At 44.5% G+C, this 17,622-nt stretch overlaps 1 protein-coding gene across 1 annotated transcript; it reads left to right on the forward strand.

The window, feature by feature from the left end:
- The first annotated feature begins 488 nt into the window (after positions 1 to 488).
- akap12a (A kinase (PRKA) anchor protein 12a) lies at positions 489 to 17,617 on the forward strand. The gene is made up of 4 exons (XM_061302094.1): positions 489 to 651; positions 1,379 to 1,469; positions 1,565 to 17,122; positions 17,210 to 17,617. Exons 1-4 carry the CDS (start codon positions 571 to 573, stop codon positions 17,260 to 17,262), a joined length of 15,783 nt encoding a protein of 5,260 aa, XP_061158078.1. The 5' UTR covers positions 489 to 570; the 3' UTR covers positions 17,263 to 17,617.
- The last annotated feature ends 5 nt before the right edge of the window (positions 17,618 to 17,622 follow it).

Raw genomic sequence — 17,622 nt, forward strand, 5'->3', positions numbered from 1 at the left:
TCTCTACCAGTGTGCAACTGCGGAGCGACGCACATGTCACATGTTGGCGCTACACCGTGGCCAATCTTGTTATCGCCGGATAGACGTATGAAATATGAAAAACAAGTCTTGTGTTGGACTCATGATTTGAAATCTAGATTGGAAGCACGGGTGTCGACAAACCTTAAAATCACAAACTGACTCATCAATATCCGCTTGAAAACAATAAAACAAACGTGAGCCGTCATCATAAGAAAGCCCGTGTGGCTCTTTTTGGATGCTCAATTCCAATCAGGCACATGCTAGCGTTGCAAATATTTGTGAATTTCTCCTGTGCTGTTTTCAAGACATCCATGTGTTATAGGACCGCAAAGGGGTGCGTGACAGCTCACTGCCACGTGACCCCACAGCACTCTTGCATCCCCCCTCCCCTCCCCTCCCCTCCCCTCCCCTCCCCTCCTGCAGCCAAAAAGACTTTTGCACGTCCAGCTTGCACCATTCACCACCGCCACTCGACTTCAGGAGTAATTTACAGCACTTTTCATTTAATTGTTTTTGATGGAAAAGGTGAGGCGTCCAGCTGCGTGAGAAATGGGTGACGCACAGTCGGCGTTTGAAGAAGGCGAGCCAGGGCAAGATGCTGCCGAGCGCCAAGGGGAGGATGATAAGAAGGTACAAGTTCAAAAGTGTTACAAATGGCGTTTTGCAAATATGCTGGCCAACGATTTCTAAGAGATTTTTTTTTTGGTGGAGGCATATTTAAAATTGGAATAATTTGGCACAGTTTATTTGGGGCGTAAAAAAAATCCAGAAGTTGATATTGTGGCGGTCATTGTCAAAATTAAAAACACATTGTTGCAAATTTCCTTATCCATTTTGCGGAAGATATAAATTATTTCCGAATTGCTGTGTATCCCGAGAACTATTATGCAATGTCGTGTCATAATTGACTTAGTTTTTCTTTTGTGAATTTTATTCAAATGTCCGGACAGCCATGTTTCATATTGAATTATATTTTCTACAGGTTTTGTTTGTAAATTTAAAATGCGAATAAAAAGCAGACCGCCAAGCCATGAACAGTTCTCAGCAATAAGTCAGTGTTTTTTGTTTTTCATTATGTCAAGATTTTTAATCTTATTAGCCAATTATGTTTTTGCCCCAACAACCTAAAAGTAGTCAGACTAAAGCACATAATTATATCTTGACTAAGACGTCAAATGACAGTTATCAACTTGCATTCCTCAAGGAAAAATGAATTTTACTGTTTGAATGTCGTGCTTAATTTTTTTCCGACTTGTTATATTTAAGCAAAAGGCAAATTCACTTTCCTGCTGAAAATTGAGACGACAAGATCTCTAATTAGAAGGGTAACATTTTCGCATTTGGGGGTTTTCTGCAGCTTCTCAAAAACAACTGTCAAATTGATGCCAAATCAGCCACCCTGTTACTGGAGGTCAATGGCATCCATGAGGATGACACCAATGCCCAAGGTATGCAGAATAAAATGGCAGCTACATATTGAGTCCTAATAAACAAATAAGTTGAGTGGTTTAATGTGCCTTCCCTTCCTGCTATCGACATTAAGATGACTGGCTTCCAGAAAATCCTCCTAAAGAAGTGGAGACAAAAGTTGTAGGGAATGAGATGGAGCCAATCAAAGAGGGCGAAAAAAAGGGCGTGTTTTCAGAAGTAACCGAAGTCGAGGCAAAACACAATGACATCAATGACAGCTTTAAAACATTCTTCAGTAAAGTTGGGTTGAAATTTACACTCAAACGAGGCTCCAGACACCACGGCGAGAACCAAGAAGGTGAGTCGACTGAGGTCAAAAAGCCTACTGAACAAATTCAAGATGATACAACTCAAGCGGACACAACATGTGAGAGTAAAAATGAGGATTCAACATGCCCGACTGAGGGAGAAGCAACAGATTCCCAGAACGAGGTCAATATCCCTGACGAAGAATGGACGCACCTCGACACCCCGTCAGAACAAGATCCTTCATCTCCCTCTAGCCCCAAAGAAGATGTGACGATGTCACCCATTAAAAAGTTTTTCGCCTTGGGACTATTTACCAGATTAGGGAAAAAGAGGCTGTCTTTGGAAGATGAGACCATAACAAGAGAGCTTGTTATGGAGGAAGTCGGAGACACTGAAAAACAAATGGCACAAGACCAAAACGAGGACATAGAAAATACCGCAGTAGCACTAGCAGATGTGTACAAGGAAGAAAATCCACCAGCGGACATGATAAGCGAGCCTGGAGGCCCCAATGAAATTGAGGATGTTCCGTCGAGTGCTCTCAAGAGACTTCTGTTGGGCTCTAGTCTGGTGAAGATCAAAAGGCAAAAAGAAGCAAAGACATCTGTGGGTGAACAATGTCAACCGTCTAGTGACGACCCGGACCATCTTTTGTCGCCCGCTGCAATGGTAGAGAATGATAAAAAACAAAGTCCTACACAACCCGCAGAAACAACCGTGGTCCAGGAGGAGGAAAGTCCGTGGGCCACCTTTAAGAAACTGTTATCTCCCAAAAAGCGAGTAACCAGGTCCGCCTTGAACAATGATGACATGCAAAACCCAATGCCCAAAGACGAACTGAAGTCAAGCGAGGGAGATGACATATTAGAGTGCAGAATGGATGAGGGCAAAAAGCGGAAGGATTCGGCTATTTCCTGGGATGCCATTTCATGTGCAAGAAGTCAGACAGCAACGGATTTTGATAACGAAACACCACCCGACGATGCAAATAGTACAGAGGCAGTGGAAAATTATGACAATTGTGATGTTTTAGCATCTACTCCCAAGAAAGCCGCAAGTCCACCTGAAAGCGATGTAGAGTCACTTTGCCACGCCTTCAAAAGACTCATGAGTCCAAAAAGGAAAGCCAAGCTTGTGGAAGAAATGCAACGCAGTCCTGAAACTGAGAGCATGCAAGAAAATGTCTCCCTTTTAGGTAAAATTTTCCCAGGCTGGAATAAGAGAAAGTCAGTCCCAAACAAAGACCAAGAACCAACTTCGTGTGAGGTGGACCAGGAGCTCAGTGTTGGTGACCTAAATTGTATTATGCCAGCTGTTGTTCCCTTGTATGATTATGACATTGTTGAGATCGAGCCAAAAGAGACCGTTGCAGGAAGGGAACCATCCACAAAACCAGACATTGACCTCAAACAAGACTTCCTCCCTGAGGTGATGGATGCAACCCCACCTTCGGAAAATCTGCAGACTGAAGAACCCCTACAAATTGTTGAGGCATTACAAAATGAGGCCACAAATGAAGACCTGGCCCACCTTACAGAGTACATTGAACAAGCCCTTAGTGATATTACGGAGGAAGGTGAGCTTACAGAGAGCACCACAGCAGAAAATGTGATTACGTCGGAGGTTAACAGCGCACCACGTCCTGTGGAGGTTAGCCTCGCCGACAATAGCGCCATGATCTCTGCACTCTCCCAACAGGCAGAAAAAACATCAGATGCTACCACACCGGTTCTCACTAAAGCCCAAGTCGAGGAAACAGAAGAGCTCATGCAGCCAGGTGTTGAGAGCACCACCACTCTGCCTGAACCAGATCTGTTGTGCTCAGACACAATAGTTGGTTCTGTCTTGTGTGACACACTTGGAGAAGATTCGCATCTACCCGGATCCAAACAATCAAACGCACCCACCACCATGATAGATCTGGTTCCAAATGAAATGGAAGCAGCAACGGACGAAACAGAGTCATCCATAGCCGACAAAATAATTTCAACAGAGGCGCTTGACACCCAGGAAATCACACCTACGGAGAAGCTGGACATGAAGAAAATCTCAACCCCCATTCCTACAGAGGAGATTGATACTGAAGAAATCACACTTCACATTTCAACGAAGGAGCTCGAGACAGTGGGAATTACACATGCCATTCCTAACAAGGAGCCAGACATTGAGAAAATCGCACCAAAGATTCTTGTAGAGAAGCTCGACATCAAGGAAATCAAATCTCCCATACGTTCCAAGGAGCTGGACACCCAAAGTACAACTACACCTTCTACAAAGGAGCTTCACACCACGGAGATCACAAGTCTCATTCCTACAGAGGAGCTTGACATTGAGACCACAGAGATCACAAGTCCCATTCCTACAGAGAAGGTTGACACTGAGGATATGAGATCTCAAAGTCTTACCAAGGAGCTCAGCACCACGGAGATCACAAGTCCCATTCCTACAAAGAAGGTTGACACTGAGGAAATGGAACCTCAAACTCTTACCAAGGAGCTCGGCACCATTGAGATCACAAGTCCCATTCCTGCAGAGAAGCTTGACACTGAGACCACAGAGATCACAAGTCCCATTCCTACAGAGAAGGTTGACACTGAGGATGGTGGACCTCAAATTCTTTTCAAGGAGCTCGACACTACAGATATCACAAGAGCCATTCTTACCGAGAAGCTTGACACTGAGACCACAGAGATCACAAGTCCCATTCCTACAGAGTTGGTTGACACGGAGGAAATGGAACGTCAAATTCTTACCAAAGAGCTCACCACCATAGAGATCACAATTCCCATTCCTACAGAGAAGGTTGACACTGAGGAAATGGAACCTCAAATTCTTACGAAGGATCTCAACACCACAGAGATCACAAGTCCCATTCGTACAGAGAAGGTTGACACTGAGGAAATGGAATCTCAAATGCTTACCAAGGAGCTCGGATCCACGGAGATCACAAGCCCCATTCCTACAGAGAAGCTTGACACTGAGACCATAGAGATCTCAAGTCCCATTCCAACAGTGGAGGTTAACACTGAGGAAATGGTACCTCATATTCTTACCAAGAAGCTCGACACCATGGAGATCACAAGACCCATTCCTACAGAGTTGGTTGACACAGAGCAAATGGAAAATCAAGTTCTTACCAAAGAGCTCGACATCATAGAGATCACAAGTCCCATTCCTATAGAGAAGGTTGACACTGAGGAAATGGAACCTCAAATTCTTACAAAGGATCTCAACACCACAGAGATCACAAGTCTCCTTCCTACAGAGAAGGTTGACACTGAGGAAATGGAATCTCAAACTCCTACCACGGAGATCACAAGTCCCATTCTTACAGAGAAGCTTGTCACTGAGACCATAGAGATCTCAAGTCCCATTCCTACAGAGAAGGTTAACACTGAGGAAATAGCACATCAAATTCTTACCAAGAAGCTCGGCACCATGGAGATCACAAGACCCATTTCTACAGAGGTGGTTGACACTGAGAAAATGGGACCTCAAGTTCTTCCCAAAGACTTCCACACCACAGAGGTCAAAACTCCCATTCCTACAGAGAAGCTTGACACTGAGGAAATGGTACCTCAAATTCTTACAAAGGATCTCAACAACACAGAGATCACACGTCCCATTCCTACAAAGAAGGTTGACACTGAGGAAATGGAATCTCAAAATCTTACCAAGGAGCTCGGCACCACGGAGATCACAAGTCCCATTCTTACAGAGAAGCTTGACACTGAGACCATAGAGATCACAAGTCCCATTCCTACAGAGAAGGTCAACACTGAGGAAATAGCACCTCAAATTCTTACAAAGAAGCTCGGCACCATGGAGATCACAAAACCCATTCCTACAGAGGTGGTTGACACTGAGAAAATGGGACCTCAAGTTCTTCCCAAAGACTTCCACACCACAGAGGTCAAAACTCCCATTCCTACAGAGAAGCTTGACACTGAGGAAATGGAACCTCAAATTCTTACAAAGGATCTCAACAACACAGAGATCACACGTCCCATTCCTACAGAGAAGGTTGACACTGAGAAAATGGAATCTCAAAATCTTACCATGGAGCTCGGCACCATGGAGATCACAAGTCCCATTCTTACAGAGAAGCTTGACACTGAGACCATAGAGATCACAAGTCCCATTCCTACAGAGAAGGTTGACACTGAGGATGGTGGACCTCAAATTCTTTTCAAGGAGCTCGACACTACAGATATCACAAGAGCCATTCTTACCGAGAAGCTTGACACTGAGACCACAGAGATCACAAGTCCCATTCCTACAGAGTTGGTTGACACGGAGGAAATGGAACGTCAAATTCTTACCAAAGAGCTCACCACCATAGAGATCACAATTCCCATTCCTACAGAGAAGGTTGACACTGAGGAAATGGAACCTCAAATTCTTACGAAGGATCTCAACACCACAGAGATCACAAGTCCCATTCGTACAGAGAAGGTTGACACTGAGGAAATGGAATCTCAAATGCTTACCAAGGAGCTCGGATCCACGGAGATCACAAGCCCCATTCCTACAGAGAAGCTTGACACTGAGACCATAGAGATCTCAAGTCCCATTCCAACAGTGGAGGTTAACACTGAGGAAATGGTACCTCATATTCTTACCAAGAAGCTCGACACCATGGAGATCACAAGACCCATTCCTACAGAGTTGGTTGACACAGAGCAAATGGAAAATCAAGTTCTTACCAAAGAGCTCGACATCATAGAGATCACAAGTCCCATTCCTATAGAGAAGGTTGACACTGAGGAAATGGAACCTCAAATTCTTACAAAGGATCTCAACACCACAGAGATCACAAGTCTCCTTCCTACAGAGAAGGTTGACACTGAGGAAATGGAATCTCAAACTCCTACCACGGAGATCACAAGTCCCATTCTTACAGAGAAGCTTGTCACTGAGACCATAGAGATCTCAAGTCCCATTCCTACAGAGAAGGTTAACACTGAGGAAATAGCACATCAAATTCTTACCAAGAAGCTCGGCACCATGGAGATCACAAGACCCATTTCTACAGAGGTGGTTGACACTGAGAAAATGGGACCTCAAGTTCTTCCCAAAGACTTCCACACCACAGAGGTCAAAACTCCCATTCCTACAGAGAAGCTTGACACTGAGGAAATGGAACCTCAAATTCTTACAAAGGATCTCAACACCACAGAGATCACAAGTCTCCTTCCTACAGAGAAGGTTGACACTGAGGAAATGGAATCTCAAACTCCTACCACGGAGATCACAAGTCCCATTCTTACAGAGAAGCTTGTCACTGAGACCATAGAGATCTCAAGTCCCATTCCTACAGAGAAGGTTAACACTGAGGAAATAGCACATCAAATTCTTACCAAGAAGCTCGGCACCATGGAGATCACAAGACCCATTTCTACAGAGGTGGTTGACACTGAGAAAATGGGACCTCAAGTTCTTCCCAAAGACTTCCACACCACAGAGGTCAAAACTCCCATTCCTACAGAGAAGCTTGACACTGAGGAAATGGTACCTCAAATTCTTACAAAGGATCTCAACAACACAGAGATCACACGTCCCATTCCTACAAAGAAGGTTGACACTGAGGAAATGGAATCTCAAAATCTTACCAAGGAGCTCGGCACCACGGAGATCACAAGTCCCATTCTTACAGAGAAGCTTGACACTGAGACCATAGAGATCACAAGTCCCATTCCTACAGAGAAGGTCAACACTGAGGAAATAGCACCTCAAATTCTTACAAAGAAGCTCGGCACCATGGAGATCACAAAACCCATTCCTACAGAGGTGGTTGACACTGAGAAAATGGGACCTCAAGTTCTTCCCAAAGACTTCCACACCACAGAGGTCAAAACTCCCATTCCTACAGAGAAGCTTGACACTGAGGAAATGGAACCTCAAATTCTTACAAAGGATCTCAACAACACAGAGATCACACGTCCCATTCCTACAGAGAAGGTTGACACTGAGAAAATGGAATCTCAAAATCTTACCATGGAGCTCGGCACCATGGAGATCACAAGTCCCATTCTTACAGAGAAGCTTGACACTGAGACCATAGAGATCACAAGTCCCATTCCTACAGAGAAGGTCAACACTGAGGAAATAGCACCTCAAATTCTTACAAAGAAGCTCGGCACCATGGAGATCACAAAACCCATTCCTACAGAGGTGGTTGACACTGAGAAAATGGGACCTCAAGTTCTTCCCAAAGACTTCCACACCACAGAGGTCAAAACTCCCATTCCTACAGAGAAGCTTGACACTGAGGAAATGGAACCTCAAATTCTTACAAAGGATCTCAACAACACAGAGATCACACGTCCCATTCCTACAGAGAAGGTTGACACTGAGAAAATGGAATCTCAAAATCTTACCAAGGAGCTCGGCACCATGGAGATCACAAGTCCCATTCTTACAGAGAAGCTTGACACTGAGACCATAGAGATCACAAGTCCCATTCCTACAGAGAAGGTCAACACTGAGGAAATAGCACCTCAAATTCTTACAAAGAAGCTCGGCACCATGGAGATCACAAAACCCATTCCTACAGAGGTGGTTGACACTGAGAAAATGGGACCTCAAGTTCTTCCCAAAGACTTCCACACCACAGAGGTCGAAACTCCCATTCCTACAGAGAAGCTTGACACTGAGGAAATGGAACCTCAAATTCTTACAAAGGATCTCAACAACACAGAGATCACACGTCCCATTCCTACAGAGAAGGTTGACACTGAGAAAATGGAATCTCAAAATCTTACCAAGGAGCTCGGCACCATGGAGATCACAAGTCCCATTCTTACAGAGAAGCTTGGCACTGAGACCATAGAGATCACAAGTCCCATTCCTACACAGAAGGTCAACACTGAGGAAATAGCACCTCAAATCCTTACACAGAAGCTTGGCACCATGGAGATCACAAGACCCATTCCTACAGAGGTGGTTGACATTGAGAAAATGGGACCTCAAGTTCTTCCCAAAGACTTCCACACCACAGAGGTCAAAACTCCCATTCCTACAGAGAAGCTTGACACTGAGACCACAGTGAAGGTTGACACTGAGGATATAGAACCTCAAATTCTTGCAAAGGATCTCAACACCACAGAGATCACACGTCCCATTCCTACAGAGAAGGTTGACACTGAGGAAATGGAATCTCAAATTCTTACCAAGGAGCTCGGCACCACGGAGATCACAACTCCCATTCTTACAGAGAAGCTTGACACTGAGACCATAGAGATCACAAGTCCCATTCCTACAGAGAAGGTCAACACTGAGGAAATAGCACCTCAAATTCTTACCAAGAAGCTCGGCACCATGGAGATCACAAGACCCATTCCTACAGAGGTAGTTGACACTGAGAAAATGGGACCTCAAGTTCTTCGCAAAGACTTCCACACCACAGAGGTCAAAACTCCCATTCCTACAGAGAAGCTTGACACTGAGACCACAGTGAAGATTGACACTGAGGATATGGAACCTCAAATTCTTATAAAGGAGCTCGGCACCATCGACATCACAAGCCCCATTCTTACCCAGGTGGTTGACACCAAGGAAAGGGGACCTCAAATTCTTACCAAGGGGCCCGACACCACAGATATCACAAGTCTCATTCCTACAGAGAAGGTTGATACTGAGGACTTGGGACCTCAAATTCTTACCAAGGAGCTCGACACCACAGAGAGCACAAGTTCCATTCCTACAGACGTGTTTGACACTGGGGAAATGGGACCTCAAGTTCTTACCAAGGAGCCAGACACCACAGAGATCACAAGTTCCATTCCTACAGAGGAGGTTGACACTGAGGAAATGGGACCTCAAGTTCTTACCGCGGAGCTCAACACCACAGAGATCACAAGTCCCATTCCTACAGAGTTGGTTGACACTGAGGACAGTGGACCTCAAATTCTTACCAAGGAGCTCGACAAAACAGATATCACAAGAGCCATTCCTACAGAGAAGCTTGACACTGAGACCACAGAGATCACAAGTCCCATTCCTACAGAGGTGGTTGACACTGAGGAAACGGAACCTCAAATTCTTCCCAAGGAGCTCGGCACCACGGAGATCACAAGTCCCATTCCTACAGAGGTGGTTGACACTGAAGAAACGGGACCTCAAATTCTTACCAAGGATCTCAAGACCACGGTGATCACAAGTCCCATTCCTACACAGAAGCTTGACACTGAGACCACAGAGATCACAAGTACCATTCCTACAGAAGAGGTTGACACTCAGGAAATGGCACCTCAAATTCTTACTAAGGAGCATGACACCATAGAAATCACAAGTCCCATTCCGACAGAGAAGCTTGACACTGAGGAGATTAGACGTCAAATTCTTATCAATGAGCTCCACACCACAGAGATCACTTCTCCCATTCCTACAGAGAAGCTTGATACTCCCAGTCTGACTGCAGGTCTCAGCACCAAGGAAAGCAAGCCTTTCATTCAGACTGAGGTGCTTTACACTAAGACAGAAACTACACCTCCTATTCCTACCAAGGAGCTCCAAACTGTGGAAATCACACCTCCAATTCTTACAGAGGAGCTCGACTCCAAAGAAATCAAAACCCCGATTTTTATAGAGGAGCTCGACATTGAAGAGTTCACTCCTACTTGTACTGAGGAGTCTGGCTCTGAGGAAATCATACATTCCATTACTAACAAGGAACTTAACATTGAAGAAATCAAGCCGGTCATTCCTACAGAAGGGCTTGACATGGAAGAGATTATACCTCCAATGACTACCTGGAAAATCAGAACCCGAATTCAAACTGAGGAGCTGAACACAGAGGAAATCACACCTTCTGTTCTTGCAGAGGAGCTTGACACCCAGGGAAACACACCTCCAATTCCCAGAGAGGAGTTTAACACCACAGAAATCACAATTCCCATTCTTGCTAAGGAGCTAGAACCTCAGGAAACTTCACCTCCGATTCCTACAGAGGAGCTTGACACCAATGAAAGCAAAACCCAATTTCCTATCGAGGAGTTGCACATTGAAGAAACCAAACCTGCCCGTACTGAAGAGCCTGACACTGAGGAAATGAAACCATCCATTGCAACCAAGAAACATGACATTGAGGGACTCAAGTCTCCCTTTCATACAGAAGAGCTTGACACTCAGGAAATTACAGCTTCTATTCCAACAGAGGACCTTGATATCAAGGAAATCTCAACTCCCAATCCCGACAAGGGTCTTGACACTAAGGAAATCAGACTTCCTACTCCTACCAAGGCTTATGAGATAGAGGATATAACACCTGCACTACCTACAGAAACACTCAACACCAAAGAAATAAAGCCAAACCATTCAGAGGATTTACACTCCAAAGAAATCACAACTCCCATTCCTAGCCAGGAGCTTGGCAATGAGGACATTAGAGCTCCTCCTTCCACTGAGGAGCATGGCACGGACGATATTAGACCTCCCATTCCAGCCAAGAGGTTCAAAATTGAGGAAATCCAGACTCCGTTTCTTACTGAAGTGCTTGGCACCAACAAAATCACTACTCCGACTCCTCAAATTCTGATCCAAGAACCTCAGACTAAGGAACTAACACTTCTTTCTCCTACCCAAGAGACTAACATTGAGGAAATTGTGCCTCCAATTCATACGGAAAATTCAGCCGCAGATGCAATTACAGCTTCCATTCCTACCAGGGAGCTTGACTCCAGTGAAATCACACATCCTATTCTATCGCAGGAAGTCGACACCCAGGAAAATTCCGCTCGCATTTTTTATGAAGAGTTTGACGGAGAAGAAATAATACCTCAGATTCCGACTGATGAGTTTGACGCAGTGGAAATCAAGCATCCGATTACAGCCCAGGAGTTGGATACAGAAGAATTTTTACCTTCAAATTCAACCCAAATGTTTGACTACAAGGAAACCCCACCTCACATTTCTACCAAGGAGCTTGAGACAGAAAAAATGCCAACAGAAAAAACAAAAACTGCTAATTTCTCCAACTCAGAATACAACTTCAGTAAATTAGACAGTATGGATGAGATCCATGTATTTTTGGAGGACTGCCTCTCTGATATAAGCAAAGGGGAGTCTTCAGAGCAGTTGGTGGAACAGGAAGATGTTGCTACAGAAGATGACATTGAAGCTCCACGATCCGAAAAACTTGCTCATACTGACCTTAAAGAAAGTGACACAAAGCAAAACACTTTGCAGATGGTCACAATACATCAGGAGGAACAGAAAGTCAAAGTAACATCAGAAAAGTGTCCAGAAGCGTTTACAGAGGAACTTCAGTCAACAACAGAGATTTCATCTGAACCCATCTTGAATTCTGTTGAGGTTTCAGGAGCACAAACAGAAACACTGGCTTTGCAGGAATGTCGTCTTCAACTTGCTTTAGATAAAGTGCTTTGTGAGAAGGTTGCCAGTGAAGTCAAGGAGACAACCAAACTCCTATCTGAAATCAGTACAGAACCATTCAACAAAGATGTAGCAAAGGAGCCAGTAGATACATCCCAAAATGAACTTATTCGAGAAACAGAAGCTGTGCAAGCAACACCGCAACAAACTGAGAAAGTAGAAGCAGAACTTGTAGAAAACCAGAAAGAGGAGAGTATCCTGCTGCCTGAAGTTGAAGATAAAGCAATGGCTGCACCTGAAATTGAAATGATCCAGGAACAAGTATCAGTAGCAACACAGAAAAAACAGCTTGAACCTGATCTAGTTGAAGTCCAACATGCTGAAGTCAAAGAAGACATTCATGGAGAAGACCCTCTGATGGAAGAAGTGAAAGACAAAAGTGTGCCTCTGCTTGAAGCCGACATTAAGACAGAAGAAAATGACCAGAGGAGAACGAGTGATATCCAAATTGAACTCGTCAAAGAGGACAAAGACATCGTTGTGCAAGACCTGTCATTTAAAGCGGAAGGGATCTCAGAAAGTATACTTGCAGAAGAAGCCATGACTGATGAAGTCAAATACAGTCCTTTGCCTGGAAGTGAAAATGAACTAGTAAGCAAAGACCAGAAAGCCAAAGCTGAACTTAGTTCTTTAAAGGAGGTAGTACGAGAATCATGTCTAAAATCATATGAACACCAAGAAGTAGGTGATCCACAGAAAACCATGACAGAAGAATGTGAACAGGAGAAGGCGTCTCAGCTTCAAACCATTATTGAGTCAGCAAAAGATGAGGTGGTTGTGGATGCAAATGAAATCGAACCAGTAGAAGAAACATTAGGACAATCCAAACAATCAATCCAGACAGAATCTGTCGAGGCAGAAGAAACATTTTTTGCGGAAGAAATGATGACAGCAGAACTCAAAGAAGAGACTGTGTGTTCTACTGAGGTCCAACCACCAAGTGACCAACAAGCAGCGGCTGTAGTCAAAACTGGACTAAATCCAGACCAAGCTGTAGCACAAGAAGGAGAAGCAATAACAGATATTGCTGAAGACAAAACAGGTGAAGTTAAAGAGGAGGCGATATCACTGAGTGAAACAAATGTGGAGGCAAACCAGGAAGCAGACACCCGAAAGGAGATGGAGTTACTCGAGAAACCTTCTCAGGCGTTATCAGTAAATGTAACGAATGAGGTCCCAGAGGAGGCAAACCAGGAAGCAGACACCCAAAAAGAGGTGGTGCTACTCGAGAAACATGCTCGGGTGATATCACTAAGTGAAACAAATGTGGTCCCAGAGGAAGCAAACCAGGAAGCAGAGAATGAAATGGAGAACATACATTTTTTTGAAGCCTTAGTATCAAAGGAAGCCAACATGGAATTACTTCAATCTGAGGAAACAACAGAAGTCATTCTGGTGGAGGAAAGTCTTCCAAGTGAACACAAAGATCAAGTGCAGCCTCTGCCTGAATTGCCAGGGAACAAAAACATGAAGCAAATAAGTGATTTGATGGAGGGTACTCCGGCAAAGAAAACTGAAGACACCCAGAATGAATCAATGAAATCAGGTGCTGAAACAGAAGTGCTGCAAAGTGTAAGTGATGAAGTCCAAGAGCCGCAAGAAGTAACTGCAGTTAAAACAGAAATAGTAGAGGAGGTGCCTATGTCTGGACTGGGAACCAACGAAGAAAGTCTCACTCAAACATTTTCAAAGGAAACACTGGTAAAGGAAATTTCAGAAACAGAGAATGACATTGCTTCAGAAGCAGAGGAAACCAAGCCTCAACGAGATCAGGCTTTCAAAAAGGAGGAGGATTCGGAGAACACAGATCTTAATCAACAGCAATATGTTATGGACAGGGAGGAAGATGGCACGCCAGAAGTCACAGAAGCACATGTATCCTTACACCAGAAGGAACAAAGTTGTGCACAGATCCTTGAAAAGGTTATTTGCGAAGAAATCCCTGAAGTTTGTGGAACTCTTGAAGACCAAGTTAAACTTCAGGCACATCAAAGTGACGTGGAAAACAAAACTGAGGGAGAAAAACATGATCTACCAGAGGTGACCACTGCTGAAGTTGCGCACGCTCTGGTGACTCAAGTGACCATGTGCCATTTTAAAAAAGTTTCAACTTCACTACCTGATCTGATTACGACATCATCTGGCATGCAGGAACCGCTGCTGGAATATGTGCTACCAGAATCCACAGAAATGGTTGTGTCTGAATTACCTACTATAACAAAAAACAACTTGGCGCAGAGGGCACGGTTAGCCAACGAGGTTCTCATGATGCAAGCGACTGCGATGGAGGTCAACCACAGCATTCAATTACAAGTCGTCCAAGTGGACATCACAACGGCAGAGAAGAGCGTGGATCAGATTCTGGAGGTTGGGATAGGAGATAAAGCAGTAACTGATGTGTGTAACAGAAATATTGAAGGGCTTGAGGAAGTAATGCAAGAGAACTATGCAGGGATGTGTCATGAGCTTGTTTCAAATGTAATGGAGAACAAACTTGAGACCTTGGACCAAATGGTTTTAAAAGAGGCAAAAGAAGTTGAACTGGGAGAAGTTGAGGGAATAATGGAATTATCAACCGAAACACAAAGTTGGAAGGTCTTGGTCCCCATTTGCGCCCTAGAAGCAGAGGAGCCCATGGCACCGACTGATAAAGCTGGTAAGGCACCGGTAGCAAAAGAAGAACACCTCAAAGATAGTCAAAAAGACCCAGAGCCAGTCAAAGGTCATCGAACCCTTGTATTGCAAGATTGCGTACAACAAATGGAGCCAGCTGAAAAAGGAAAACACAAAACTGAGCAAGTTCAGTCACCAGAATCTTTCCCCCAAACAGATCTAGATGAGTACCAAGACATAAAGTCCAATGAGGTTGAAGAACCACAATCTAAAATAGATACAGAAGAACATTCATCATTACCAGGTCTTAAAAGAACAGAGCAAAGTGAGGTTAGTGTCCAGACAATCCTGGCTCTCGACTCAGTACTTTCCGTCGACAACCATAAGGAGCTAGGGATAACTGGGGAAAATGTTCAGGTGCAAGAAATAGAAAAGCCCTCATGTCCAAAAGCGCCATATGAGATCGAAGAGACAGCTCTAGCAGATGAACATATTCAATCCTCAATAGAATCCACTGAGACACAGAAACAGATGGAACTAGTAGAAAAATATGTCCAGACAAGTGAAAACCCAGAGCCCCTCCCCCCAAAAGAGTCCACTGAGACCCAGGAACAGAAGGAGCTACTCAAGATACATGTTCAGGCAAAAGAAAACCAAGAGCCCCTACCCCAAAACAAGTTATTCGTGACCCAGAAAGAGATGGAGTTATCAGAAGAGCATGATCAGCGAAGAGAAAACCAAGTGTCATCACCACAAAGAGAGGCCACTGAAACTCAAAATGAGTTAGAGCTACTCGAGAAACATGCTCAGGCAAGCCAAAACCAAGAACCCATAATCCAAAAAGTCTCAAATGAGACCCAGAAAGAGATGGAGGGATCAGAAGAGCAGGAGCAGGTAGGAGGAACCCAAGTATCATCACCCCAAGATGAGCCCACTGAGACCCAGAAACAGACAGAGCTACAAGAGAAACACGTTCAGGAAAGCAAAAGCCAAGGGTTGCTACCCCAAAAAGAGTTAATCGAGACCCAGAAAGAGATGGTGGTATCAGAAGAGCATGTTCAGGCAAACGAAAACCAAGAGTCCCTCCTCCCAAAAATGTCTGAGACTCAGAAACAAATGGAGCCACTTGGAAACCAAGTCCAGGCAGGCGAAAACCAAGAGCTCCAAGGGTCCACCGAGAGTCAGAAACAGATAGAGCTACAAGGGAAATATCTACATGCAAGTGAAACACCAGAGTCCATACACCAAACGGAGTTGACGGAGACCCAGAAACATACGGAGCTGTCAGAAGAAAACCAAGCGCCATTACCCAAAGAAGAATCCAACGAGACCCAGAAACCTATGGAGCTTCAAGAGAAATACCTTCAGGCAAGCAAAAACCAAGAGCCCCTCCCCCAAGAAGAACCCACCGAGACCCAGAAACAGACTGAGCTTCAAGAGAAATACTTTCAGGCAACTGAAACACAAGACCCCCTACCCCAAAAAGATTCCCCCGAGACTCAGGAACAGACCAAGCTCCAAGAGAAATATTTTCAGGCAAGTGGAACACAAGAGCCCATATCACAACGAGAGTCCACCGAGACCCAGAAACAGATGAACCTACAACAGAAAGATGTTCAGGCTAGTCAAATCCAAGAGCTCATAGCCCAAGAGGAGTCAACAGAAACCCAGAAACATAAGGAGCTATCAGAAGAGCATGAGCAGGCAATAGATAACCAAGTGGCATCACCCCAAGAAGAGCCTGCTGAGAGCCAGACAGAGCAGGTTCAGGCACGTGAAAACCAAAAGCCCTTGCCCCAAAAAGAGTTCATGGAGACCCAGAAAGAGACAGAGGAAACTGAGGAGTTTGTTCAGGCCCCAGAAACGGAAATGGTGTCATTCCCAAAAGAGCCAGCCACTGACCAAAATCAAGCAGTTCAAATTGAAGAGACCTCTGAACCGGCGAGCAAATTGAAATCCACTGAGATCACGGCGAAGGCGAACTCTTCTGTCCTTTCTGGCCTCCCCACAAGGGAGATAGAAGACTCAGTCAAGGAAAAGCTACCAATGATAACAGTCCAATTAATTTTAGAAATTCAACCAGTGGAGACAATGGAACCACAAGAAGTAGTTGGAGCCACAGTGGATGAAACACCCAACATGTGGAAAACACAAACATTCAGAAGTGCGTCAAAACCAGAAACCGAAGACGACGGGGAGGAGATATGGATGGACGCAAAGGAAGAGATTGAAATTCAAGAGACGCCTAAAGATGAGAGTCCGCGACGGGACGGCAACCCTGAGGCCGAACGTGAGCGCGAAGACGGCCATTTTGACATTGCGGTTGACAATTCAAAAATGAAAAGTGCGCCAGTCGTGGAGCGGGATCGAGCAGGTACGTTTCTCTTCTTCTTCTTCAAATGTTGTCGTATGTACACATGCTAATGCTGGACTGCGTTCTCTTTCATGTCTTACTTTCAAGGTCGCACTGAAGACCAGAAGGTCACCGCTGCTGAGACCGACGCAATGAACTGATTTGCAGACTCAGGATATCGTACTTATTAATTTTTTGGTATTTTAACATGAACAGACTAACAAATAGTCATAGTGTCAATTTATTAAGACACGTGTCGCTCGTCATAATGTACATATTAGCTACGTATTTTCCCCTCCAACAGCAAAAAGTGAGAAGAGCCTGGAAATGCATGACCCAATATTTTTGGATGTTGCACTTAGAAAAATGTGTTTATTCTGATTCCAAGTAGGAACACGCCTTGCACTGTCGACACACTTTTCGTTGTTTGTTTGCATGCGCGACATATCGACAAACTCACGCCGATGCTGCTGTCAAATATTTTAACGATTGAATAAAAAAAGAAAAAACAGTCCAGTCAT

This window comes from Syngnathus typhle, linkage group LG16 (genome assembly GCF_033458585.1).
Source record: "Syngnathus typhle isolate RoL2023-S1 ecotype Sweden linkage group LG16, RoL_Styp_1.0, whole genome shotgun sequence".
In the NCBI taxonomy this organism is placed as follows: Eukaryota; Metazoa; Chordata; class Actinopteri; order Syngnathiformes; family Syngnathidae; genus Syngnathus; species Syngnathus typhle.